Source organism: Natator depressus, chromosome 9 (genome assembly GCF_965152275.1).
Source record: "Natator depressus isolate rNatDep1 chromosome 9, rNatDep2.hap1, whole genome shotgun sequence".
Lineage (NCBI taxonomy): Eukaryota > Metazoa > Chordata > Testudines > Cheloniidae > Natator > Natator depressus.
The window spans coordinates 32,794,881-32,818,681 of NC_134242.1; the positions used below are offsets into that span (position 1 = coordinate 32,794,881).

General features: G+C 46.0%; 1 protein-coding gene across 4 annotated transcripts in view; it reads left to right on the forward strand.

The window, feature by feature from the left end:
* The window catches only part of TRIP12 (thyroid hormone receptor interactor 12), a 158,763-nt gene that overhangs the window by 32,652 nt on the left and 102,310 nt on the right, over window positions 1–23,801 (forward strand). For all 4 annotated transcript variants that reach the window (XM_074963855.1, XM_074963856.1, XM_074963857.1 and 1 more), the window contains exon 2: window positions 6,960–7,106. In XM_074963855.1, the coding sequence (XP_074819956.1) occupies window positions 7,009–7,106 (98 nt within the window). In that variant the 5' untranslated portion in view covers window positions 6,960–7,008. The remainder of the gene's footprint in view (window positions 1–6,959; window positions 7,107–23,801) is intronic.

Below are 23,801 nucleotides of genomic sequence, written 5' to 3' on the forward strand. Positions count from 1 at the left end.
AACTAATTAAGGATTTTAAAAAAATATCCTTATGATCTTGGAGTTAGAAATACTTCTCTAACAGTTCCAGCTACAACAGCTCATCCACTATGTTAAGCACAGTAACTGGGAATGGAAAGGCATATCACTTGATATGAAATCCCCCTCTTTCTATGCTAGGCTGAACATATGTTGGTGTACCCTGGAATATCCCCCAAACACTTCACCAGCAAAGAAAAACAATTTGTCATGCTTCCTATTTAGGAAACTTACTGGCTTATTTCCACCTGCTGGAGAAAGGAAACCATTTGTTGCTTAGTATAGCCTAAAGTGAAATTGTTTAAAGGGACTAATCTTTCTCCCTTCTCTAAACTTGTAAAGAAGTTACTTTGAAGGAGGTGGCCTTCTGGTAAGCAATAGTCCTACTACATACTTGACAGCAGAATGAGGTGGCCCGATTGCTAATCATGCTCTTGAGTCAACCCTTGTCAAGAGTGACAATTGGAGAGGTCTGCTGGCTCTGCTTAACATAGTTCTGTTGGTCACACATGAGCACTAAGTAGAAGCTGCTTGTGTAGTCCAGCTGGGACTACCAGTGAGGCTTTAATCTGCTTGCAATTGTTGGGTTTGTCAGGTCCCTATGGACACCAGGTCTTGTCCAGGAGCAGTACTGGTGAAATGTTATGGTACCACTATGTGGAGTCCACCATCTCTGCATCCAGAACTTGGTGTTTGCTTATTCTACCCTACTAACCATTTTGCCTTTTTTTGTTTTTTGTTTTTTTTTTTAAGGCTTTTGGCATGTGTATGATAAATATGGTCTCCATGATCTTCTCTGGCCTTTCATAAACAGAACCTAGCTGGCAGTTGAGCAACAAAGTAGTACTGTTCTCCTTCTCATGCTCCAACTGCAGGTAACCTTTGACAGAGACTAAGGGGGAAGGTCAGTGGTGAGATCGAGTTCTGCCTGACAGATATGCATAAAGCCAGAGTTCAGACACAGTTGCTCTTCTGAGGCTCATCTTTGCCCAGCAGATGTCATTGGAGACACATTCTTGGCAGATATTCTTTTAGTCCACCTGAAGCACACTAAATTAGTAGTAGCAATGGTCCACTGGCTGCAAATACAGCTAATGCTCGGCATTTAGGCACAGATCAATGTGGGTTAGGCATCTAAATTCATCTGAGGATCTGGATCTTAATGCTTTTACCAAGGGATATCGGAACACTTCAGTATAAGTACTAAAATCCGTTTTACAGATGGGGAAACTGACACATTGGACAAGTCATGCAGTGGTTGAGTGATAGTTGTAGCAGAGCTCAGGTCTCCAGACTCTGTCCCATGCTGTAACTGCTGGAACTCACCTGCGTATATTTTGGCACCTTTATTGCCGCCCTTCCTATCGTATCTGGCCTCTTGAAATGTCATTGCCTGGGAATCACTGTTCCAACTCCTGCCAGGGGCAGGAGGGCAGTTTGGGTGCCAGACTTGTTAAATGTCTTCAAAAGGTATGTGGTGGGATGTGCTTGAAACATTAGACACTGTCCTTGCAAGTTCAAGACTGTTAAGGATCTTGTATGTGAAAGCAAAATAGCTATGGACCAGTACTTTGGCATTAAGCAGCAATTGGATATTTCTTCTGTATGAAGAAGGCAAGCCAGTGAAACCTTGCCTAATATTCCGTTGCAAATAATGGGTACTTGAACATACACAGTCTTAGCAGTTCACTTGATGTATGTAATGTCTATAACTTTACATGTTAAATCAGCACCCTGCTAATGTAATTTTAACCAAGTTTGTTCATGTCATAGTAGCTATAAACAAGAAAGCTAAGCTGTGCCTTGTAGGGATCTAAATAAGGGAAGAACTCTTACAGTACTGTCTGTGTGGGGCTTGTTCTTGAAAAGATAAAGGAATTCAGTGGATGAGAAGGGTCTCAGATTTCCTTATGAATCTAACCACTTCTGAATAAGAAAAGTACTGAAATTGCATGATGGAATTCTAGGACAGTGTGTTTCAAAGTGCAGGTTGTGACCCAGTACTGGGTCACCTTGCTCAGCACCCAGGGACCCTAGCAGTTCTGGTCAGCACTGCCAACCGGGACGTTAAGTCTCATCAGTGGTGCTGCCCAGCTAAGGCAGGCTAGTGCCTACCTGTTCCAACACTGCGCTGCCCCCTGGAAGAGGCCAGCAGCAGGTCTGGCTTCGAGGCAGGGGGTCCATGGGGCTCCGTGCGCTGCCCCCATCCTGAGCACCGACTCTGCATTCCCATTGGCCAGTTCCCACCGATGGAAGCTGGGCAGGGGCGGTGTCTGTGGGCGAGAGCTGTGCAGAGCCACTTGCGTGCACCTCTGCATAGGAGCCGGACCTGCTGCTGGCCCTTTCTGGGGCACAGTGTGGTGTGCAGCACCAGGACAAGTGTGAAGCCTGCCGCTGCACTGCTGACTAGGAGCCGCCGGAGGTAAGTCCACGCTCCAATCCCGGGCCTTAAGGCGCCCCCCAATCTGGAACCTCTTCCTGCATCCCAAACCCACCCATCCCTCTGCACCCAGAGCCCTGATTCCCCTCCCACACCCTAAACCCCTCATCCCCCAGTTCTGTTGGGTCACGGGCAATTTTCTAAAACTGGGTCCCCAGAATAAAAGTTTAAAAACCACTACTCTAGGAGAATCGGAATAGAATCCTGGGCTCCCAGGTGCAAGGATGTGGAGGACCCCTTCTTCTATAATAAATCTTGGCACTCCTTAATTAGGTCTCCTCTTCAGCAGACACAACTACTGAATCCTCCAACTGGAGACCTGAGGAGGTAGCTAAAATGTTGATCATGGAGACTAAAAGAACTGATTTGAAAGCTTCCTGCACTTGCTCATCAACTAAAGGTCTCTGATTATACGGGGAACACAATAGTTTTGGGTCAGGGCAAAATAACATGAACAAAAGGAAATCTTGAGTATAACACTTGAGCAGTAACACTGAGGTCTTAGATTGTATCTGTCTAAACTCAGAGTACGAGCCTATCCTGAGATCCTGAAACAGCTATTAAGTATAGGAGATGGTAGCAGTTCAGTGGAAGAAATGTCCCTAGATATGTATGCTTGTTTTGTTTATATATATTTGAGCTTAACTACTTAGAAAAATCCCATATGCTATGCTGGATAATGAGGGGGGTTGGTCACAAAGCTGCACAAAATTCTGAGGCAAACTAGAAGCAGTGAGACAGGATTACAGTTAGTAATCTTAAAAACCATTAATTTGTCTGAACTCCAAAAATGCACCACACCATGAAAATATCAGCACACATTTGAACTTCAGTGGTAGTAAATATCACTTGCACGGTGGGAGTCTCTTTGGACTGATTTGGTTTAGGGATCCATGTACAGTGAGCAACGTGAGGGACAGAATGAAGATAAACATTGTTTTAGAATTGGGAATAGGCAGAGGCTTGCAAGAAAAAATAGCTACCCTCCCAGGCTTTCTAAGTAGAGTGGAGCTCCACTTTTCTGGGTCTGAATTGCCTTCTCCTGTTCCATATCTTCTAAGCTATTTGGAATGGAATTCTTCCTCTGTGACATCCAGCCTTTTCAATTTGAGAGCCAAAACATTGACTCTGATTTTTGAAATTCTTCCTACATAAAACATTTTCATTGGTGTTTGCTGTGGGGTTGTAGCTGTCTTTGTCCCAGTATATGCGAGAGAGAAGATGGGTGAGGTAGAATGTTATTTTTCTTTTTTGGATTAGTTTCTGTTGGTGAAAGAGACAAGGCAAGAGGACTGTTTAAGGAATTGTTACCTCCTGCAACAGATACCAGAGTCCTGTTCCAACCACAGCATTGTTCCACTGCCTAGCAGAAATCTGGGTGCTTGCAAGTCAGCTTGTGGTGAAGGAGTAATTAGTGACCTGAATCAGAATATATGCTGAGAGTATCATGCCCTATTTTTACTTACGTGTGCATGCGTGTCTGGCCATCTCATTCCAGGACGTGTACAACTTTCAGTGCAATTGCTTCTTGCAGGAACTTTAGGCCAATGCCACTGCCTGATTCCAGAAAGCAACTCTGCTTCAGAATTTGATACTAGCCCAGGGGTAGGAAGCAAACACTTCTGCTGATGCTGTTCCTTCTCCTAAAAGATGGCTCTACTGAAAAAAAAACTTGGGCATAATTAAAATTACCAACAACATATTTTAAGAATCAATACCAGTATTAAACCTCAAGAGATCAAAAATCATGATTGATTTTTTTTGAAGGGAGCCGAAGATGACTAGTGTGGGAAAGGGAGGGTGGCATTTTAATTTTTTGCAACTCCCCCTGCACATCTCCTGTGTAAGACAAATATTGTTGTCCACTCTCCCAAACTTATTGGGTTATGGTCATTCTTGCCCCTGCATCTGCCTGTCCGCTCCCCAGCAGTTCTGCTCCAACTGTCATCAGCACACTCTCCCAACCTCACCTCTACTCTCTTTGGTTCCTCACTCCACTCCCAGGCCAGGGGGCACATTGTTCCTAGGCTGGATATTGCATGGGGGAGGGATGGGGGGCAGAAAAACTGTCCTGTTCATGTTGCTCCCTTCTTACCCCTCCTCCTCCTATGAGAATGGCTTTGGGTTGCTGTGAGTAGGAAGAGCGCAAGAGGTCTGCCTACAGCAGCTTTGATTGCCCCACCTCCTGGGTGGATTAACCAGACAAGCAGTCATGGAGAAGGCTAAATTCTCTGGGTTGGAGCGTCTCATGTCATTGAAAAACTGGCTCCAGTCTAGCTCCTACCAGAATCATCTCTTGGGGTGAGACAGGACCACCAGAGTTGGCAACACTGCAATACTTGCTCACCCACTGAGCAAAAACATAACAGAACCACCTGCTAGTGCCTGGGATTCCTGCAATCTAGAGTCAAGCAGCCTTGCCTCTATGCATTTTAATTTCACTTGATATTCCCCCCCCCCCCCCCCCCCGGTAGGGAGAATTTTTACTCTATGTAAGTAGATAGTGTTAATAAAATGGCTGTGGACAAAATGTACTTTTAGTGCACAGGCTGCCAGAAGAAATTCTGTCACCATTTAGTCATGTAGCTGGAAATCTTATACAATCTCTCTCCCATGAAAAACAGCTCAGGTCTGTGGGGTGGTTGTTTGTTGTTTTTTTTTTGTTTGTTTGTTTTGTTTGTTTTTTTTCCCTTCTTGCAGAGGAGGGAGAATGCATCAGAGCCATGCTTCTGAAGGGAAACTTGTACATTAGTTGAGTATTGTACAGTTGACCTACTGTGACTTGGCAAATGCTTCAAATGAAAGATTAGTTGACTTCAGTCTGTGTAGTGCTGGTGCTTCTGGGAAAACCAGTGTGGTGGTTCTCTTGCAGATTATCTCTAATATTGTGAGGTGGGGAACAATGTAGGCATCCTGTGCCTAATGCTAATCCCAGTCTGAGTTCTACAGAGACACTGCAATATGCTGCACCTGCACTAACAGACAAGAGTGTCTAGTATTAGTCTTCTAGTCTAGCATTGTGATCACATTACAATGCAACATTGAAATCTAGATCTTGCAAAATCAATGTGAGCAGTTGTGATATCCTAGGGAAGAGATGGCAAAAGCCTGTGAAGGCGTTGGGAACATTGGTGTTATCTAACAGGCGTGAGAAATCTAACTGGTCAAGGTCAGGTCCACGAGGACTAATGTTGGAATGACACGCCTAATGCTACTTTTAATAATCTCTAGTACTGGTTTTGGATATCTGCTATTCAAAATACCTCTCACTAATATATGAGAAAACACAAGCTTTTAAAATGACTTCAGTGGCTGCGCTAGGTGCTGAGCTATGCTTCAGCTCTCAAAACGTGAGCTAAAAATTCCCCTTAAATTATCACTGCTTTAATATCTGTTTTAACAGATACTGCAGTCCAAGTGGTGGTTCAAAGTTGTAACGCTTTGGACCTTATCCAGTTCCCCGTCCTCTTTTTACTTTCATTTCAGTAATGCTGTATTCTTCATTGCAGCTGTTTTTTTTACCTGCAAATCCCCTTTTTGATTTTTTTGAAATTATGGATTGAGTCATAAATAAAAATAGCAATTGAACTGTGATCAGCCTGCCTACATAAAACAAAATAGCATAACTTGCCACAATATGAGGTACTCCTCTTTCTCTGCTTAGGAACTGAGCAAGCATACATCTCGAAATACCTTTCTGTCCAAGGATATTGGCAGGACAGTATGGGGTCTTGTCATTGGCAAAGGAATATTGTAGGCCTCCCAAGATTAAGAAATATAAAGGCATCATGTACCTATTTTACTTGAATAAGTATTACTTAAGTTGATTATCTTAAGGTAACTTTTTTTTTTTTCTAGCAATTGTTGGAAGCACTGAACTTACAACTTTAAAAACAGATTAGATTTCATCTGATGTTTGAACAAGAATTTCTGGCTGATGACTGCGTCTCGTATGCTGAATGGTTATATGTTTATGTAATTCACACGTATGCAGAAGTTTAACATTTTCAACTACTGTACTTGTAAAGCATCTCTTTTTCCACTTTAATCTTGTGCATCCCTTCTCTCAAGAATTGGCAGCAATACAACTGTGCCACCTCCCTCCATAAGGAAGTGTACAGTTTCTTGGACACTTGTTTAGTTGTTAACTTAATAGTGTGTGTAGGTAGGTACCACTAAAGAATGGATTTCTCCCTAAATATATTTAAAACCCACAGCACTTGTAAACAGTCCATATCCTATGTCTTTCCACAAAAGCATTTAGTTTGTGATGCTCTTTTCTAGAAAAATCTCTAATATAGAATGTCATGTTGGCTAAATAACCTCATTATTGCTCAGTGTATATTGGTTATCTTTTAGAGTATCCCTTGACTTGGAACAGACTTAAGCCTTCCATGAAGATACTTTTCTTACTTAATAATACAGTATCTTCAGGAATCCTTTTCTGTGTCTGATCTAAGTGTATTGACTTTTTTTTTTTTTTTTTTTTTTTTTCTTACAGTGAATGGTAGTGTCTAGAAAGGGTATGTCCCTTCAGGAGAGAGGTGCCAATGTCCAACCGGCCTAATAACAATCCAGGGGGGTCACTGCGACGTTCACAGAGGAACACTGCCGGGGCCCAACCACAAGACGACACAGTAGGAGGAAGGTAAGATCAAAATTACCTACAAGTATATTTGAAAAACTCTGAACAAAAGGCATATATTAGTATGTAAATATAGTATGACTTGATGCTATTAAATTCAGTCTTTCAAGTTCTGTAATCCTAATAAGTGGAATTGCTGCGACTTCATTCATGTGTTTTCCTCAAATTACAGCTGTAGTGCTGTTGTAGGCTGAAATGATCAGGTGAAGTGTAAAATACGTAATCTGGTTATGTAATCTTCCAGCTAGCATGAAATCTAGACACAGAATGTGGAAAATTAAAAAATTTCTTCTCCTGAGCCACATAGCCCAAGAGTGATTGTGAACTCCCAAAAAAACAAAATCCGTCCAGACTACCCCGAAATGGGATTTATTTAAATATCTCCATTACAGCAGGTAGACAGTGTAAACACCATTTCAGGTTAACTGACTCCTTTTAAATGGGACAAGTGACTGACATGTTTTCTCTTTTAGCAAGTGAAAACAACTGCTTGTACGGTGTCAAAGCATTTTGTGTGACGAGGCCTGTTTGATCTCAAATTAGATATTTTGCTGCTTGATTAGTTTCTCAAAACACCTCCTGTATTTAAGAGACAACATACAAAACTGACTAACAAGAGGACTGCTGCCTTGTGCTGTACACACAGGAAGAGTGTTTCTTGGTAGTCAAGGAGGCATTTGGCCACGCTTTGGTCCACTAATGCTAGTTTTAGTCTATCCAATGATATAAATAGCAGTACAGTCACAACTGTTCCTCGGTTTCCTATTGCCACCAGTGGCAGTCAGATGAAACAAGCAGTGTCTGCCCACTACCTTTAGCAGAATTCACTTCTTGTAGTTGGGGATCTTGAAAGGAGTAAACCTCTAATTTATTGTACCTTGGGGGGGGGGGGGGGGGACCCATTTTCCTCAGCACTTTATGCCACCATTTTGGCCTAGAATGGTGGATTCAAAGCTGTCAAGTTTCAAAACTTGCCTGCCCTGCAACAGTCTTATTCCACATTCAGATGGCCATAGTCTGCTGTCTTGGTGAGAGCAGTGTGTGAGACTGTTGCTTGGTTAGCTGTTCCTTTTTGACCAGGACAAGGAAATCCAGGTTCACTTCGTTCAAGATGCAACTTGAACCATCAGTAAGGCACTTTGGACCCCAAGGAACAAGAATCTGTCTTCAAGGTAGAACTGATCTTAAGTCCTAGTCAGCCATTGTCTTTGCCAGCACCACACAACGCCCAATGTTGGTGCCTGCATTCGTGGCACTGTTAGGCAAGGATTTGGGGCAGTTGTAAACCACCTTCTCAGCGATCATACTGGCAGCAAAGACCAGCATTGGTTCCTCACCAATGCAGGGGAGATCCAAACACCAAGCTGTAGAGACTTCTCAAACAGAGTCCCCTCTTCCATTCCTAAGACACAATAGGGAGCACTAAGCTGGCTCATTCAACAAGGAGATGTGATGCTTTCTCAGTCTGTGGCTCTGTACTGAAAAGGTACAAGACCTTTTCAGTACCTATACCTGACCGTTCTGCTGACCTTGAACCACCGGTATCAACATTGGTACTAGTACTGACATCAGCATGGGTAATAGAAACCTTAATGGTACTGGCTGATTTCAGTGTGCGAAGAGGTTGCTATGTTTCTGGCACTGATGTCCTAGTTCTGGTTTCTTGGTACCTTTTTAAATTTAGAGTATCACCTCTGCAGGGAGCTTACGCCTTGTCTCCTTCACCAGGGCACACTTTCTCCCCACTTTATCAGGGAAACTTCCTCTTTGATCACACTAATCAATGAGAGAGCCTCTCTGCAGACCAGGGACTTGAATTTCAGAGCTTTGTCTCATCCTCTTCAGGCATGACAATGGCCTGGTCAGTCATATTGGAACCAGCCGTATCCCTATAATATTCCACCTTGACCCTGTGGGATGTACTGGGGACCTACATCCAGGAGGTGCCCTGCATCCCATTGGTCAAAAACAATAGGAAGTTCTTCGAGTGCTTTCTCATGTCTGTTCCATTCTAGGTGTGTGTGAGACCACGTGCACAGTTTTTGGACATATTTGCTGTAGCGTATCAATAGGGCCCGCTTGGTACCCTCTGGAGTGCTGTGCTCATGCGGCAGTATATCAGGTGCCACTGGCCCTACGCCTCTCAGTTCCTTCTTACTGCCCTTGACGGTTGGTTGGCGCTCCTGATCTGTCTTACCAAGAGCATTAGCGATTCTTCACTGTTCAGATCATTCTCCTTTGAGATTAGTTGAGTGATTAGTTAGTCGTTAAGTGTTTTAATAGTAGGTTAGTAGTTAGTCCCGGCTGGGACTTTGTCCCAGAGTCAGGCATGCCCCACTTCCCAGGCTTCAAGCCATGTTCAGAGTGCAGCCAGGCGATGCCCATCAGTGACCCTCACGATAGCTGTTGCGACTCCCCCAGGAACGTGCATAGAAAAAGTGCCAGATCTGCAAAAACGTTCATTCCTGGACTCGGAGTGGGACGTTTGATTTAGGGCCCTCCTCATGGAGGCTGATCTGCACCCAGCATCGGAGCCCTTGCACTCTGACTCCATGCCCAATACTTCAGCATCGGCATGCAGTGCTCTGCCAGCAGCGGACTCTGCCCGGCGGTGTTCCCCCTCACCGGTACCAAAGAAGCAGTCTAAGCCGAATGGTCCGCATGCACCACACAAGGAGGGAACTTCAGGCAAAGGACCTGTTAAACCTCATGCTCCCTGTGGAGGCTCTTAGGGGTACGGCTGTGGTTGGACCGCCTAGCCAAGGGAGGGACCTGCTTCTGACTCCAGGGGTAGGGGTACTGGCCCATCACAGGACCATCTGCGCGTGAAGTGGGCCCGGTGGCCAAAGAACAGTTAGGCCAACCTGGCCGTATGGCGGATCCTGCCAAGACACCGGTACTGACTATCAAGTCAAGTATGGGACTGCCCCAGAAGGCAGTGGAGCGTTGCCATCCCTGGACTGCAGGTGTCATTCCCCTTGGCCAAGGATCCTGGTACCGCAGCCTCGGTCTCCGGCCAGGAGGCCCAGATCTCCTGTGCGACAGTCCCCACCAACGAGAATGCATTGACATGGGACTCCGGAGTCACGACGCCAATCCCTGTATTCATGGTACTGTCAGTCCTCCCACCAGAGATCGCCAAGGTGCTGATTGCCATCGCCTTGCAGATCTCCCAGGCATCAGTCGCCTCCAATATGGGACTGTTCCTGGTCGTGGCACCAGTCACTGGGGTCCCAGTACCATTCTTTGGGCGGCCACCAGTCCTGGCTGCCTCCATACCAGTCACCAATGAGGGTCAGTTGAAAAGACTCAGGCTTAGACAGCCCCACCCTGGTCACCAGAAGGACAGTGGTCTGGGTTGGAGGGCCGGTTCAGCCGCCGCGCCTCCCCACTCCCCCCCCAAGAGTGAATAGTCTCCTTGGCAGGAACTCACCAAGACACCTGCGGCACCAGCATGTGGTCAACAGCAATGGCCTGCCCAGTGGTACATCCCTGGAACCCTTGGGATGTACATGTTATGCTGGCACCATGCTCCCACCGCTCCTCCCAGGCTGCATTGGACAGTCTACCCCCAGTGCAGCTGGCACTGGAGTTGGGGCATGCTGCAGTGTCCGAAGCAACTTCACAGGAGGCCCTAGAGGCCACAGAGCAGTTCCCAATTGAGCAAGGGGACACCACCCTCTAGCAGTGCAGTTGTCCTTGTTGTCCCCAGACGAGGTGGTGACGGGGCACTCACAAACCAATAGCAGAGGGTGGCTGCCAACCTGAATTTTGGAGGTCGAGGAGGTAGCTGAGGAGTCGAACCGCTTCAGTGTCATCCTCTCCTTTGCCTCAGCCCTGGTTGCGTGGCCCATTCACCCAGGAGTCCTGAAAATTGCCAAGTCTGTATGTCAGACCCCATCTTCCATTCTGCCCACATCCAAGAAGATGGAAAAGAAGTACTATGTCCCCACAAAGGGGGTTGAATACCTGTACATGCACTCTCCCACAGGATCTCAGATCGTGTCTGCTGTCAACTAGAGGGCCAGGCTAGTGGCACCCCCAAGAATAGAGATGCCAAGAGGCTGGACTTATTTGGCAGAAAGATTTATTCAACAGTCAGCCTCCAATTTAGGGTATCTAACCATCAGGCCCTACTTAGCTGATACACCTGATCCTCGCTACAACGCACATCTGTATAGTGGGAACTTGCGTATAACATGGTCGCGGCCATGGATCCCAAATTTAATTACTTTAATTGCAATTCATTTTAACGCGGTCCCTGCGTTAATTTGGTATCGCGCATGGATCCCAAATTCCACATTCTAGTGAGGGTCCGGTGTACAATTTAAACCTGTGGGACTCCCTGTGGGAGGCTCTCCTTGAACTTGCTGATGATTGGGCTCAGGAATTTGTCACCTTGCCGAATAGGGCAAGCCTGTGGCTAGAGGTGCCCTCCAGATGGTCTGGGATGTCAAGGACTTGCCATCTAAGGTGGTAGCCTCTGTGATACTATGAGGTGCAGCTCCTGGTTACAGACCTCTGGGCTGTCCCAGGAGATGCAAACTGTCCTCCAGGACTTGCCTTTCAAGGGAACGGGGCTATTCTCCAAGCTAACTGATGCAAGGCTCCATGGCCTTAAAGACTTCTTGGCCACCCTCCGCTCCTTGGGCCTGCATACTCCTCAGCAGGCTAGAAAGCTGTTCTGCCCCCTGTCGTCGAGACCTTGGGGTGCTCCTCGGTCCAGCTCCTACAAGAAGGACAGACTGGTTTTAAGCGACACCACTAGTGGTCCTTTCGTCTCCCTGCCCAGCCTACTCCTTTCAGGGACCAAGGCAGCCAAAAGCAGTCATTTTGGGGGTGTGCCTGAGGACGGTGCCCCAGTCAATGCACCAGATCTGCTCCCTGTCTTCCTCAACCACCTCCAACCTTTCTGGTCGGCCTGGCCCCGTATCCCCTCGGACCACTGGGTGCTCGACACAGTTTTGTCGGGGTATGCCCTGAAATTTATAGCTGACCAACCCTTCCAGCCCCCTTCTCTGTCCCTCTTCAGGTATCCTTCTCACGAGCAACTCCTCGTTCAGGAAGTCGAAAACCTCCTGCACTTGGGGGCAGTGGAAGGGGTTTCATGGAACACGAAAAGAAAAGGATTCTTTTACTGCTACTTCCTAGTTCCGAAGGCAAAAGGGGGCCTCAGACCTATTCTAGCCCTGTATTGCCTCAAGTCTCTGAAGATGTCGAAGTTTCGCATGGTCTCCCTGGCCTCCATCATCCTCTCCCTGGATCTGGGAGACTGGTATGCCGCCCTTGATTTAAAGGAAGCATATTTCCATTTTCCCAGGGCACCGGTGCTTCCTCCACTTCATGCTAGGCCAGTGCTATTTCCAGTTCATGGCGATGCCCTTTGGTCTCTTGTTGGCCCAAAGAGTGTTCACAAAGTGTATAGTGTCAGTGGTCGCTTACCTGCAATGTCGGGGAGTCCAAATCTACCTGTACTTCAACGATTGGTTGATAAAGGGCCGGTCCTCGGATCAGGTGTGGAGGCATCTTCATCTGGTCTGTTCCACCTGTTATGGCTTGGGCCTAATAATGAGAAAAAATCAACCCTAACTCCAGTACAATGCATTTCACTGATCAGGGCAGTACTCTACTCTGGTCAGAGCCTTCCTCCTTGAGACTCTATTCCAAGTTATGGTGGACCTCATCCCATCTCTGCATGCCCAACTGCTCACCACCACTCACACATGCCTGGGATTGTTAGGTCACATGGCAGCATGCATTTGTGGTCTGGCATACGCGACTCTGTCTCCGGTCCCTATACGTGTGGCTGGGGTCGGTCTGCGTCTCCCAGTCAGCACAGCATGGACCAGGATTCCTGACAGCATACTATGGTCTCTCACCTGGAGGGCAAGATCCCATGTTGGTGCTGGGAGGAGTCCCTTTCGTGTCCCCAGTCTCATTGGTGACTCTTTCTTTTGTATCCAACAATTTGGACCTAGGACGTGGAGACCATCTGGGCAATCTCCGTACGCAAGATTGTTGGTCCAGTCACAGTTGGTCCCTGCACATCAACATCTGGGAATGCAAGGCAGTTCACCTAGCCTCCCAAGCCTTTCTGCCTCACATAGAAGGCATGGTGAGTCAGGTCCTGATGGATGACACGGCCAGAGGCTTCTATATCAACAGGCAGGGCAGAGCCAGGTTGTCTGCCCTCTGCCGAGAAGCTCTCCAGCTCTGGAATGTCTGTCTGCAGCACAGACATTCCATAGCCTCTCACCTCCCAGGGGCCAAAAATGGTTGGGCAGACTACCTCAGCAGGACTTCCTTATCTCACCATAAGTGGTCCCCTCACCCAGTGGTGGTCAGTTCTACCTTCCACAAGTGGGCAACTCCCTGGATGGACCTATTTGCATCCAGGCAGAACAGGAAATTCCACTTTTTTTTTTTTTCTGCTTGTTTCAGGGTATGGACAGAGGATCACTGTCAGACGCTTTCCTGCTCCATGGTCAGGGGCTCCGATATATTCCTCCCCTCCGGTGCCATTGCTGACCAGGGTCCTCATGAAGATCAAGCAGGACAGAGTGAATGCCATCCTCCTAGTGCCAGCATGGCCATGCCAACACTGGTTCAGCACTCTGGTGGATCTCTTGGTGGTGACCCCATTCCAGCTGCCGCTCAGAACCCCAGTAGTCTTCTGGACCCAAACCTAGCGGCACTGCATCTGACAGCTTAGCTGCTGTGTGGCTAAATGTATAGGAGGGGCAGTGCTCAACCGAGGTCCAGAGAGTCCAGTTGAGAAGTAGAAAGCCCTCCACCAAAGTGACCTACCTGGCCAAATGGAAGCCATTCACCTGCTGGATGGCAGATAAAGCTGTTCGTCCTGAGCAAGCTTCATTGCAACTCATTCTAGACTACCTCCTGCATCTCAAGCACCAGGGCTTGTTGCTCTCATAGATCAAAGTCCATCTCACAGCCATCTCAGCCTTCCACCTGCCACTCGAAGGCAGGTCAGTTTTCTCTCAAGGTATCACTGCCAAATTCCTTAAGGGCCTGGAGAGCCTTTACCCACATACCAGGGATCTTGTTCCTCCCTGGGACTTGAATCTGGTGCTGTTGTGGCTCACAGGTCTCTCCTTCAAGCCTCTGGCTTCCTGTTCTCTTCTGGAAGGTCATGTTCCTGGTTGTGGTGACGTCAGCCCGCCCCGGGTATCTGAGATTTGGGCACTCACCTCGGAACCTCCTTACATGGTCTTCAAGGACAAGGTCCAGTTAAGACCGCAGCCAGCCTTTCTTCCCAATGTAGTCTCTGTTTCATTTGAGCAAAGACCATTTTACCAGTCTGGCTTCCTTCCGAAGCTGCATAAGTCAGAGGAGGAGTGCAGGCTACAGGCCTTGGACATCAGGAGGCCTATGGCCTTCTACATTGGCAGAACCAAACCATTCTGTAAGTCGATGCAATTATTCGTCGCTGTGGCCAACAGAAAGAAAGGTCACCCTGTATCCGCTCAAATAATTTCTTCTTGGATCACTGCCTGCATTCGCTTTGTTATGATCAAGCGAAGGTGCAGCCCCCGGTGATTTGTCACTGCCCACTCTACCAGGGTGCAGGGCTCTTTGGCAGCTTCTCTGGCCCAAGTGCCTATTCAGGACATCTGTAGGGCAGTCATCGGTCCATAACTTTATGTCCCACTATATGCTTAGCCAGCAGGCCCAGGATGATGCTGGCTTCAGTAGTACAGTACTGCAAGCTGCTAAGGTGTGAACACCAAGCCCACCTCCACAGATACTACTTGTGAGTCACCTAGAATGGAATCGATATGAGCAAGCACTCAAAGAAAAAAACTGTTCGTAATGGTGGTTCTTTGAGATGTGTTGCTCATGTCTGTTCAGCACCATTTGCTAGACCATTATCTCAATGAACAAGAACAGCTGGCAAAGGAGGAATAGGTTGGTCTTGAGCCTTTTGAGCAATGCCTTTCATCCCCTCCCAATGACCTGTCATATTCTCCTGATGTCACTTTCTTCGACTCCTGACTATGGAGGCTTCCAGGAGTTTCTGAAAGAACTTAGATCCTTGAAATAGAGACTTTGATGATGGAAGATAAAGATTACTAACTTTTTGATACTTTGCATTCTTCCACTCCTGCCAGAATACCACTACCAATTATTGAGGATGAACCAACTAATATCTGGTAACAGTGCTTGTAACTTTGTTCTCCACTCAGTACCCCAAAAGAGGTTGGACCAATCTTACACCGCATAATACCAGATCCATTAGTGGTTTTTCCAGTCCATGAGAAGACTACAGTCTGAAAGGACCCCAGAAACAACGACCCTAAGAAATAATATCTTTTTGGAAGTGGCTGCTTGGTCAGCATCATTCCAGCTACAAATATCAATATATCAGGCCTTGTTTACAAAGTACCCTATCCAAGTTGGTAACGTTATCTCCTTTCTAGCCAATGTCCTTCAGGAATCCAGAGCAGAGTTGAAAACCATCAATGGCAAAGATTGAATTCTGCTGCAAAATCTCTACAGGCAGCCGTGGATGCATCAGACGCTGGCTAGGTCCATGGCCACTGCAGTAATTATGCACAGAGCGTCACAGCTAAAAATCTGACATCCCTAGTGTGGTGGAAAGAACACTTGAGGACTCTACCCTTTAAGGTTACAGACCTATTAAGCACATGTACTGACCATGTGTTCAATTTCTTAAGATTACAGGGCTGCACTTAGCTCACTGCCCAGCTCCACCTGAACCCCAGATTACACACTTTGTAGATATCAAGGGAAAACCAGAGAAGATTCCCACCTACCCTTAGCAACTGTTCTGTGGGTTTCCACCTAGAAAAAGGTTGTCATTCTCTCAGAGGTGGCAGTCGTTTTCCTCAGTTGCTGGCCAGTCTTCATCTGCTTCCAGGCAGCAGGTTTGAAGCAGGATCCATGCTCAGATAAGACCAGAGCCATTCTCATACCTAACATTGGGATGCTGGCTTTTCCCCCTTTGTGCTTGGAGTGCAATGTTGACTGACAGATGGGTACTGCAAACTGTCAAGGCTAATTCCTCCAATTTCAGTTCTTGTCCCTACCTACCCCTCTTGCCTGTCACTCTTTAGGGACCCTACTCATGAAAAACTTAAAAGAAATAGCTTCCAGGCCAAGACAAGGAGCAATAAGAGGCTCCATATACTCAATATACTGGTATCCCCTTATTCTGCAGAAAAATAGGTGTCTTTGTCCTACTCTGTACCTAAGGAGACTGAGTATTGAACAAATATATGCAGTCTCAGACTGAGGCAAGCTTTGCCATCCTGAATCATCCCTTCAGGTTCAAGACTGGCTTGTAGCTCTTCCTCAAAAGCTTATACTTCTTGTGTGCCAGATGAATTGGAATATGGAAGTATCTGGGATTTATAGTAGGACCCAATTATTAAGAACATAAGAACTGCCATACTGGGTCAGATCAAAGGTCCGTCTAGCCCTGTATCCTGTCTTCCAACAGTGGCTGATGCCAGGTGTCCTAGAGGGAATGAACAGAGCAGATAATCATCAAGTGATCCATCCCCTGTTGCCCATTCCCAGTTTCTGGCAAACAAAGGCTGGGGACACCATCCCTGCCCATCCTGGCTAATAGCCCTATCCTCCATGAACTTTATCTAGTCTTGGCCTTCACTACATCCTCTAACAAGGAATTCCACAGGTTGACTGTGCATTGTGTGAAGAAATACTTCCTTTTGTTTTTTGTTTTTTTTTAAACTTGCTGCCTATTAATTTTCATTTGGTGATCCCTGGGCTCTGTGTTCTGAGAAGGAGTAATTTACACTTCCTTACTTACTTAGACCTCTATCATATCCTCCGTTAGTCCTCTTTATTCCAAGTGCTACCAATACCATACAAAGCTCTACCATTTATGCTCTCCACAGCCCTGAGATAGGAAAGAAATGCCTAGCTATAGTGGCTACATATTTGAAGAGGTAGGGCATTCACATATACCCAGATCTATTTTGGATGGTCAAAGGCAAACTTCATCAGGACAGCTCTGATCTGTCCTTCACCTGTTCAGGCAGCTGGGCATCAAGGTAGATTACAAAAGTCTCCCAAGTGATTTGTTCATAGGAGTAGTTATCCACTCCAAATCTGCAAAAGTATATCTTCCCAAGAACAGGTTTCACTCTATTCAGACAGTAATTACCAATATCAAAAGGAATCCATCAACCACAGTAAGAACCTGCTTGAGATTTCTGCACCACATACATAACATTGTTAGCCAGAGTTCACCAACATGGACTTCAGCCAACCATGTAATGGATGTATCTCCCACTGAGGTATCAGATGAGTATGAGTTGTGGTCCTAGGTCTCATGGACCACCAGTCCAGTGACTACATAATCCCAAGAACATTCAGAAGGGAGTACTCTTCACTTCCTGTAGACACTGATCATAGTTTTCAGGGCTGGGTGGTGAAACTAAAGGTGTTGGAGGCAGCTGGTGGTGGTAAGAACCCAGACGTTGGGGAAAGTGGGTTGGAGGTAACATGGGGGCACAAGCGAAAGTTTTGGGACAAGGTCTGCATGGGAGGGGGGTGGGCACGGGCGCAGTAGTGCTCCGCCTGTATGGCTATGAGCGCCTGGATAGAGTCTGCTTGGCACACCATTATGCTCATCAGCCCATCTGTGCTTTGCTGCCAGAGCACTGGGCTTTTGTGCTGGCGCTCCTCATTCTGCTGGCGGATCCTCCTTTCGCTGTCCCGCCGCTCGTGCACTTTTTGATTTTCATTACTTGAATGCTGCATTACTTCATGCAGCATGTCTTCCTTGCTTCTACGTGGCCTCTTTCTGATTCTTTGGAGTCTTTCGGCCGGTGATAACATGGATGGCTGATATCTGAAGGTTGCATCTGTAAAGGTAAAATGCAACACTTAGCAAAGACAGCATTGTTCACACCAGACAGAGCAATGATTCCCTCGTACTTAAGGGGAAGCACAGTCTCCACAATAGCATAACTTGCCCATCGCAGAGCAAGTGCACATAACCCACAGGAGCCCCAAAATGGTGAGTAAGTACAATGTCCAGCATAACTGATTGTTTCATGGCTGTACTGTCCTCTGGGTTTCTGTGCCTTGGGGAGAGCCAACAGTGGCGGAGGCCCCTATACTGAACACTGTCCTCACATTTTCCACAGGAGTTCATCCTGGAAGATATCTCGCTGCTGAGGGTGACCTGGGAAGCAAGGGAGGGTCTTCTAGCTCAGTGCGGCTTCCTCCCTGGCCCATATGCAGTTTGCCTGTGTGCAGCAATGGTCCCCCCGCTCCTCACGGCACAGTGGTGCGGACAAGTTAGCCTTACTGGGACAGGGACCACAGTGGCTCTCCCAAGAAACCTGCACAAATGCATTGCCCAAGTTCTGAATGAGACCTTTGAAGAGATCACTGAGGCCGATTACCAGGATGTGAGAGCACATTAATGCCCTATTCCACATCTAGGCATGAATGCAGCCCTAACCCTCCTCGCCCCAAGAGCCCGCACCGAATAATTTCCTTCCCAAAATAAAAGCCGCTTATTGGGAACTCCTCTGGTGTTTGTCCTTCCCCAAGCACCGGCTGCCGCGACTGGCTACCTTCCTCTTGGCTTGAGAACAGCTCCTGACTGCATGCATCTAGGGATTCTAGGGTGTCTTCCTCCGCCTCAGCACTCTTGCTCCTGCTTTGCTGCTGTTCCTCCTCCTCATGCCTTGTAGAACTGGGCTTTGGAGTGTCCATCGTGGTACTCTGAGTGGAGGTGGGGTTGCCCCCAAGTATCACGTCCAGCTCTTTGTAGAAATGTCAGGTCGCAGGGGCAGCACCGGAGCGTCTGTTTGCCTCACAGGCTTTGCGGTAGGCTTTCCGCAGCGCCTTCACTTTAACCCTGCACTGCAGTGCGTCCTGGTCATGGCCCCTTTCCATCATGTCACTTGATATCTGCTCAAAGGTATCGTAATTCCTATGCCTGGAGCACAGCTGGGACTGGACAGCATTCCCCCTCCCCCAAACACGGAGGTCAAGCACCTAGCCATTGGTCCATACTGGGGATCGCCTGGCATGTGGAGGCATGGTCACGTGGAAAGATTTGCTGAGAGCACTCCACACCTGGCTGAGCAAACAGGAAGGGGATTTTCAAAATTCCCAGAGAATTTAAAGGGCGGGTCTGATGGTTGGTCACCTGAGGGCAGGACAGTAGAGCTCAAAGTGATGACCAGAGTGGCTAGAACAGGCATTGTGGGACACTTCTGGAGGCCGATCAGAGCGCACTAATAGACCAGGGCGTCCACACTGGCGCCACGGTGCTCCAGCAGGGGCGCACAAAACGTTATTCCACTCCCTGAGGTGGAGTACCAGGAGTGCTCTACATGCCTTGCCAGTGTGGAAGGGTAGTGAGCTCCTTTAATGTACTCTAACTCGCAAGTGTAGCCAAGCCTTTACTTACAGTGGTGCAGTTGCATCAGTACAGCTGTGCCACTGTAAGTTTGCTAGTGTAGACATGGCCTTAGGCTTGAATGACTTCTTAAAAGTAGCTAATAGAACACAAGTGGAATATAATCTAGACTGTGAAAAAGGCTTGTGAGAGTCTGATGCTTGAGGCAAAGCAAGGTGTCAAATCCTGTTGTACTCTAAATTGGTTGAAACCTAAAGGAATGTGTAAGAATAAATAGCTAACTCTCAAAAGATTAGTATGGAAATAACAGTGTTAAATATCTTCTCTTGGAAGAAGAGAAGATTGAAGTAGCAAAACTGGACGCTAAAATTGTTCAAGGCTAGTGATCATTATGAGGAAGACTGAAAAAGTAAACTCACAACACAATGGTCGATAGCTTTTTGTGCTAAACTTACTGTAATGCATACACTAGAGTATTACTTGGAAGCACTGTATAAGCACTAATCCTTGACACACTCTTATGAGGTAGAGGGGAGATTGCCTTTCCAGCTATAGGGAGCTCAGTGTCAGAGCTAGGATTCATCTACAGAGTTTGCTGGCTTCCTGAACTCTGCCCAAACCAATAAAAACGACTTCTATCTTAAAAAATCCAATTGTCATTTATGTGCAGTTCAGCAAAGATGTCTGCTCCGTTGTTCTGGTGGTCCCTTTTCTTCTTCTCTCCCTTCCTACAATGATTTGATAACCATAGTGGGTTAATTCCTCTTAACATTTGACTTTGTCAAATCTGAACTGTTTCCTTTAGCATCTGAACTTACTAGCAAGGTTGCTATTTCATCCTGGGTGGAGAGTCCTTATGCTTAGATTACAGCTTTGCAGAACAACTACCACTTTACACATAGTTGGTAACGGCGGACTGGATGCTATCGTTTAGGTCGGGGTAGTTAATAGGTGGCCTACGGGTCAAATCTAGACTGCCAGATGCTTTTGAACAGACCCAGAAATCTCCTTATTTACTTACTGTTTGTTTTTTTTTTATTTTCTCGGCAGTCTAGACCGTGACTATACCTTGACCAAGAAATTTGGACCTTAACCTAAACCAGGGGTAGTCTGTTTTTAAGCCAATATACCCAGCTTCAAGACAAGTGGTGAGAAAGATTAGATGACAAAAAAATAAACTGAACACTCTGAATGTGCAAGAGAAAATTGATGCACAACCCTGCCTGCAAGCAGTTTGTCAAAATCACATTAGGAGTGTTCAGAAAGGTACTGTAGGTGGTCACACTCTCTAGAGTAATTGACCTAGGAGGTTCTTTTTGCTTGTACTGAGTCATACTGGAAGTTCCAATTGCTTAGGGTTGGCCTGCTTACCTTTTGTCTCTGCACCTTTTTGTTTTTATTCCCTTGTAATGGAACAAGATATACAGAACTCAGGTTGAGGCAAGTGCATCAGAAGGAGTGCTTATATGTATTTTTGGCACTTTCGTATTTATACTTGTGCTTATGTCATATAGTAAGGCTTCAGTTGACACCCTACAAATATCAGACTTGTGATGGGCAGCTGCTTCTCCTTCACGGAAAAACACTTGCCTGAAGAGTCCATAGAAAGTTGATTTTTCTCCTTTCTACTTTGAGAATCCATTAACTGTCTAGGTGACAATCCTTTGGGCTCAAATTTCAGCAATATGCTTCCTTCCAGCAAAGATTCATACATCTACTTGTTGGCTAGACTACCTTAATGCTTTCTTTGTAATGCTGACTGTTGTCAAAGAGGAATAGGTAAATGGCTCCCTAGCCATTCCAGACTGAGTTAAGCATCCTGGTCCTAATTTTCAAAGCCCCTCCAATATCTCCCATTGTGAACCATTCCATAAATGCTGTAAAACAGGGGTGCTGTTGTTCACAGTGCTTAGGAGAAAGCTAGCTATCTCCTGGGATGAAACTTTGTGAATGTTGCCCAATTGTGTGTGTATTACTATGGCTTAAGGTGAGGTTATGCCTTTTCTCCTTTATAACACCATGCAAGATGCACAGGTGATCCCTCAGTGGAAACCGTGTCCAGGTGTCATTCTTCTATATACACATTCCTAAAGAAACATCAGAAAATTCATCCCCACCGAGGATGGAACAGAGTATGAACCTTCAGATTCGGTCTAAAGCTGCCTAAAATTCTGCCTATATCTCTTATTTAGCGGTGAAAAGTTTCAATGCATGGAGTGATAGTGTTGACATTGATAGTACTTACAGAGGATGGGAGCATCAAGGGTTTGAAGGGTAGGATATCCGTTTTCTTCCTTCTTAGAAATGATGTCTCTCACTGAGTGCTTTTAACACCCAGGGACAAGTCTGAGAAAGCTTTGAATTATGGAATAAGCCTTAGGAATTTTTTGTGCCGCCTTTTTTAATTAAATCCCATTTGCAGACTGTTTTCAGTTGCCAGTTTGGACCATTGATTGTGTGTACAGGTCTGAATTCAACTGAGTTTTCTTCTTTGTGGAGGCTTAAGGTGCACCAGGAAGAACCAATTCCCTTTAAGATCAGACTGCCATAACATCAGATTAACTATTTAATACTAACTGAACCCAAGTGGAAAAAATTGAAACTGAAATCAAATGGGCCTGTTCTTCCCTTTTCTGGGGAGAAAAGTGGTGCACTTTTAAAATCTTTCATTTTTCAAATGAAAACCCTTTAAAATCTCATTGCATATGCCGTTTGTAACTTTGCTAGCTCAAACCTGAGCTGGCAGAATGCTTTGTATAGGGTGGACTGAGGTACCATGATCTTCGAAGAATTTAAAGCAGCCTAAAAATTCTTAAGTCCTCCTAGACTGAACTCCCCATGCTACCCAAAACTTTTCTTCCAGCTGTCTTCTTACAGTTCAGTCTTTGGGTATTTCATATTCAAACTATCCAACACTTAATCTTTCCACAATCATTGAATGAGCATAATTGGGAGAAACACAAATGTATGATCTTAGACAATTTTCAAATATTTTTCGTAAACTGTATATGATTTCTTGGAGCAGTTTCAAATTTGCCTTGCCTGCTTCCAGTGATGTCAGAGAACAAGAGATGGGATTAGAAGAAGGCATTTTCAAATGGATTTATACGGTATATGTAACTCACTTGTGACATCTCAACCACATATGTTACAAGTTGTGACAGCTTCTTAAGTGCTTTGACTGCCCATGAATTAAAAATACTGCACATCCGTGGATGGTGCTTTCAAACTGAATGTATCTTTAAAGTACATTATGGAAAGGTCACCTCCAATAGTGGGCCTCTATGTCCCAGCAACTCTGATGGCTCATTCTGTTCATGGATTCATTTTAGTCACTTTCTGGATCCCTGCTTTGAGCCACTACTGTATTACCTTTAGATCAGTTAACTTTACTGGATCCTTTCTTTTGAAAGGGTAACGTACAGTCTCTTGGGGTGGCCTGTTGGAACTTCTTTCGCCATGGTAAATCGGTTACATTAAAAATACCACTTGATTCCCCCCTTCCCCTCATTAAGTTTTAAAACTTATTTTCCTCTAGTCACAAGCTACAAAAACCCATATAGGAAACAGTTACACAGGTTTAAAAGTGAATAGCTTTTTTTTTTAATGTGCTGATAGAGCGCCCTTTTTCAGTCGATGGATCATAATCTCTTGACTTTGCAGCTGTTTCATAGCTGTTCTTTCTTAGGTCCATTATTCTTACGGCTTGCCTGTTTTCTTGGTAAGATCACTTTTGTAGATTCTCTATAGGGTTTTGGAAACAAGCTGTCAAAAGGCTTTATTAACCTGTTAAAGCTGGGACAGCTGCTGCTCTCTGTCAATGCACAACTCCTCTGCTTTCCTCCCCATCGCCCTGGTGTGTCTAAACAAACTTTAAGAACTAGATTTCTCAAGGCCGGAGGCACTCACAATTTCTAATCTTCCCCTACTTCAGTATAACTTACAAACGATCAGGAATTAGACATGCTTAGTTAATAGCATGTGTAAAATTCTGATTCTTGGGTAACTTGTTATGTCTAGGGCCCTACCAAATTCACAGTCCATTTTGGTCAATTTCATGGGCATAGGATTCAAAAAATTGTAAGTTTCATAATTTCGCTTATTTAAATTGGCTATTTCATGGTGCTGTAGGGTCCTGACCCAAAAGAGGGTTGTAAGGTTATTGTAGTGGGGTCGTGGTGTTGTCACCCTTAGTTCTGCGCTGCTGCTGGCGATGTCGCTACCTTCAGAGCTGAGTGGCCGGAGAGTGGTGGCTGCTGGCTGGGAGCCTAGCTCTGAAGGCGGCGCTGCTGCCCGCAGCAGCAGTGCAG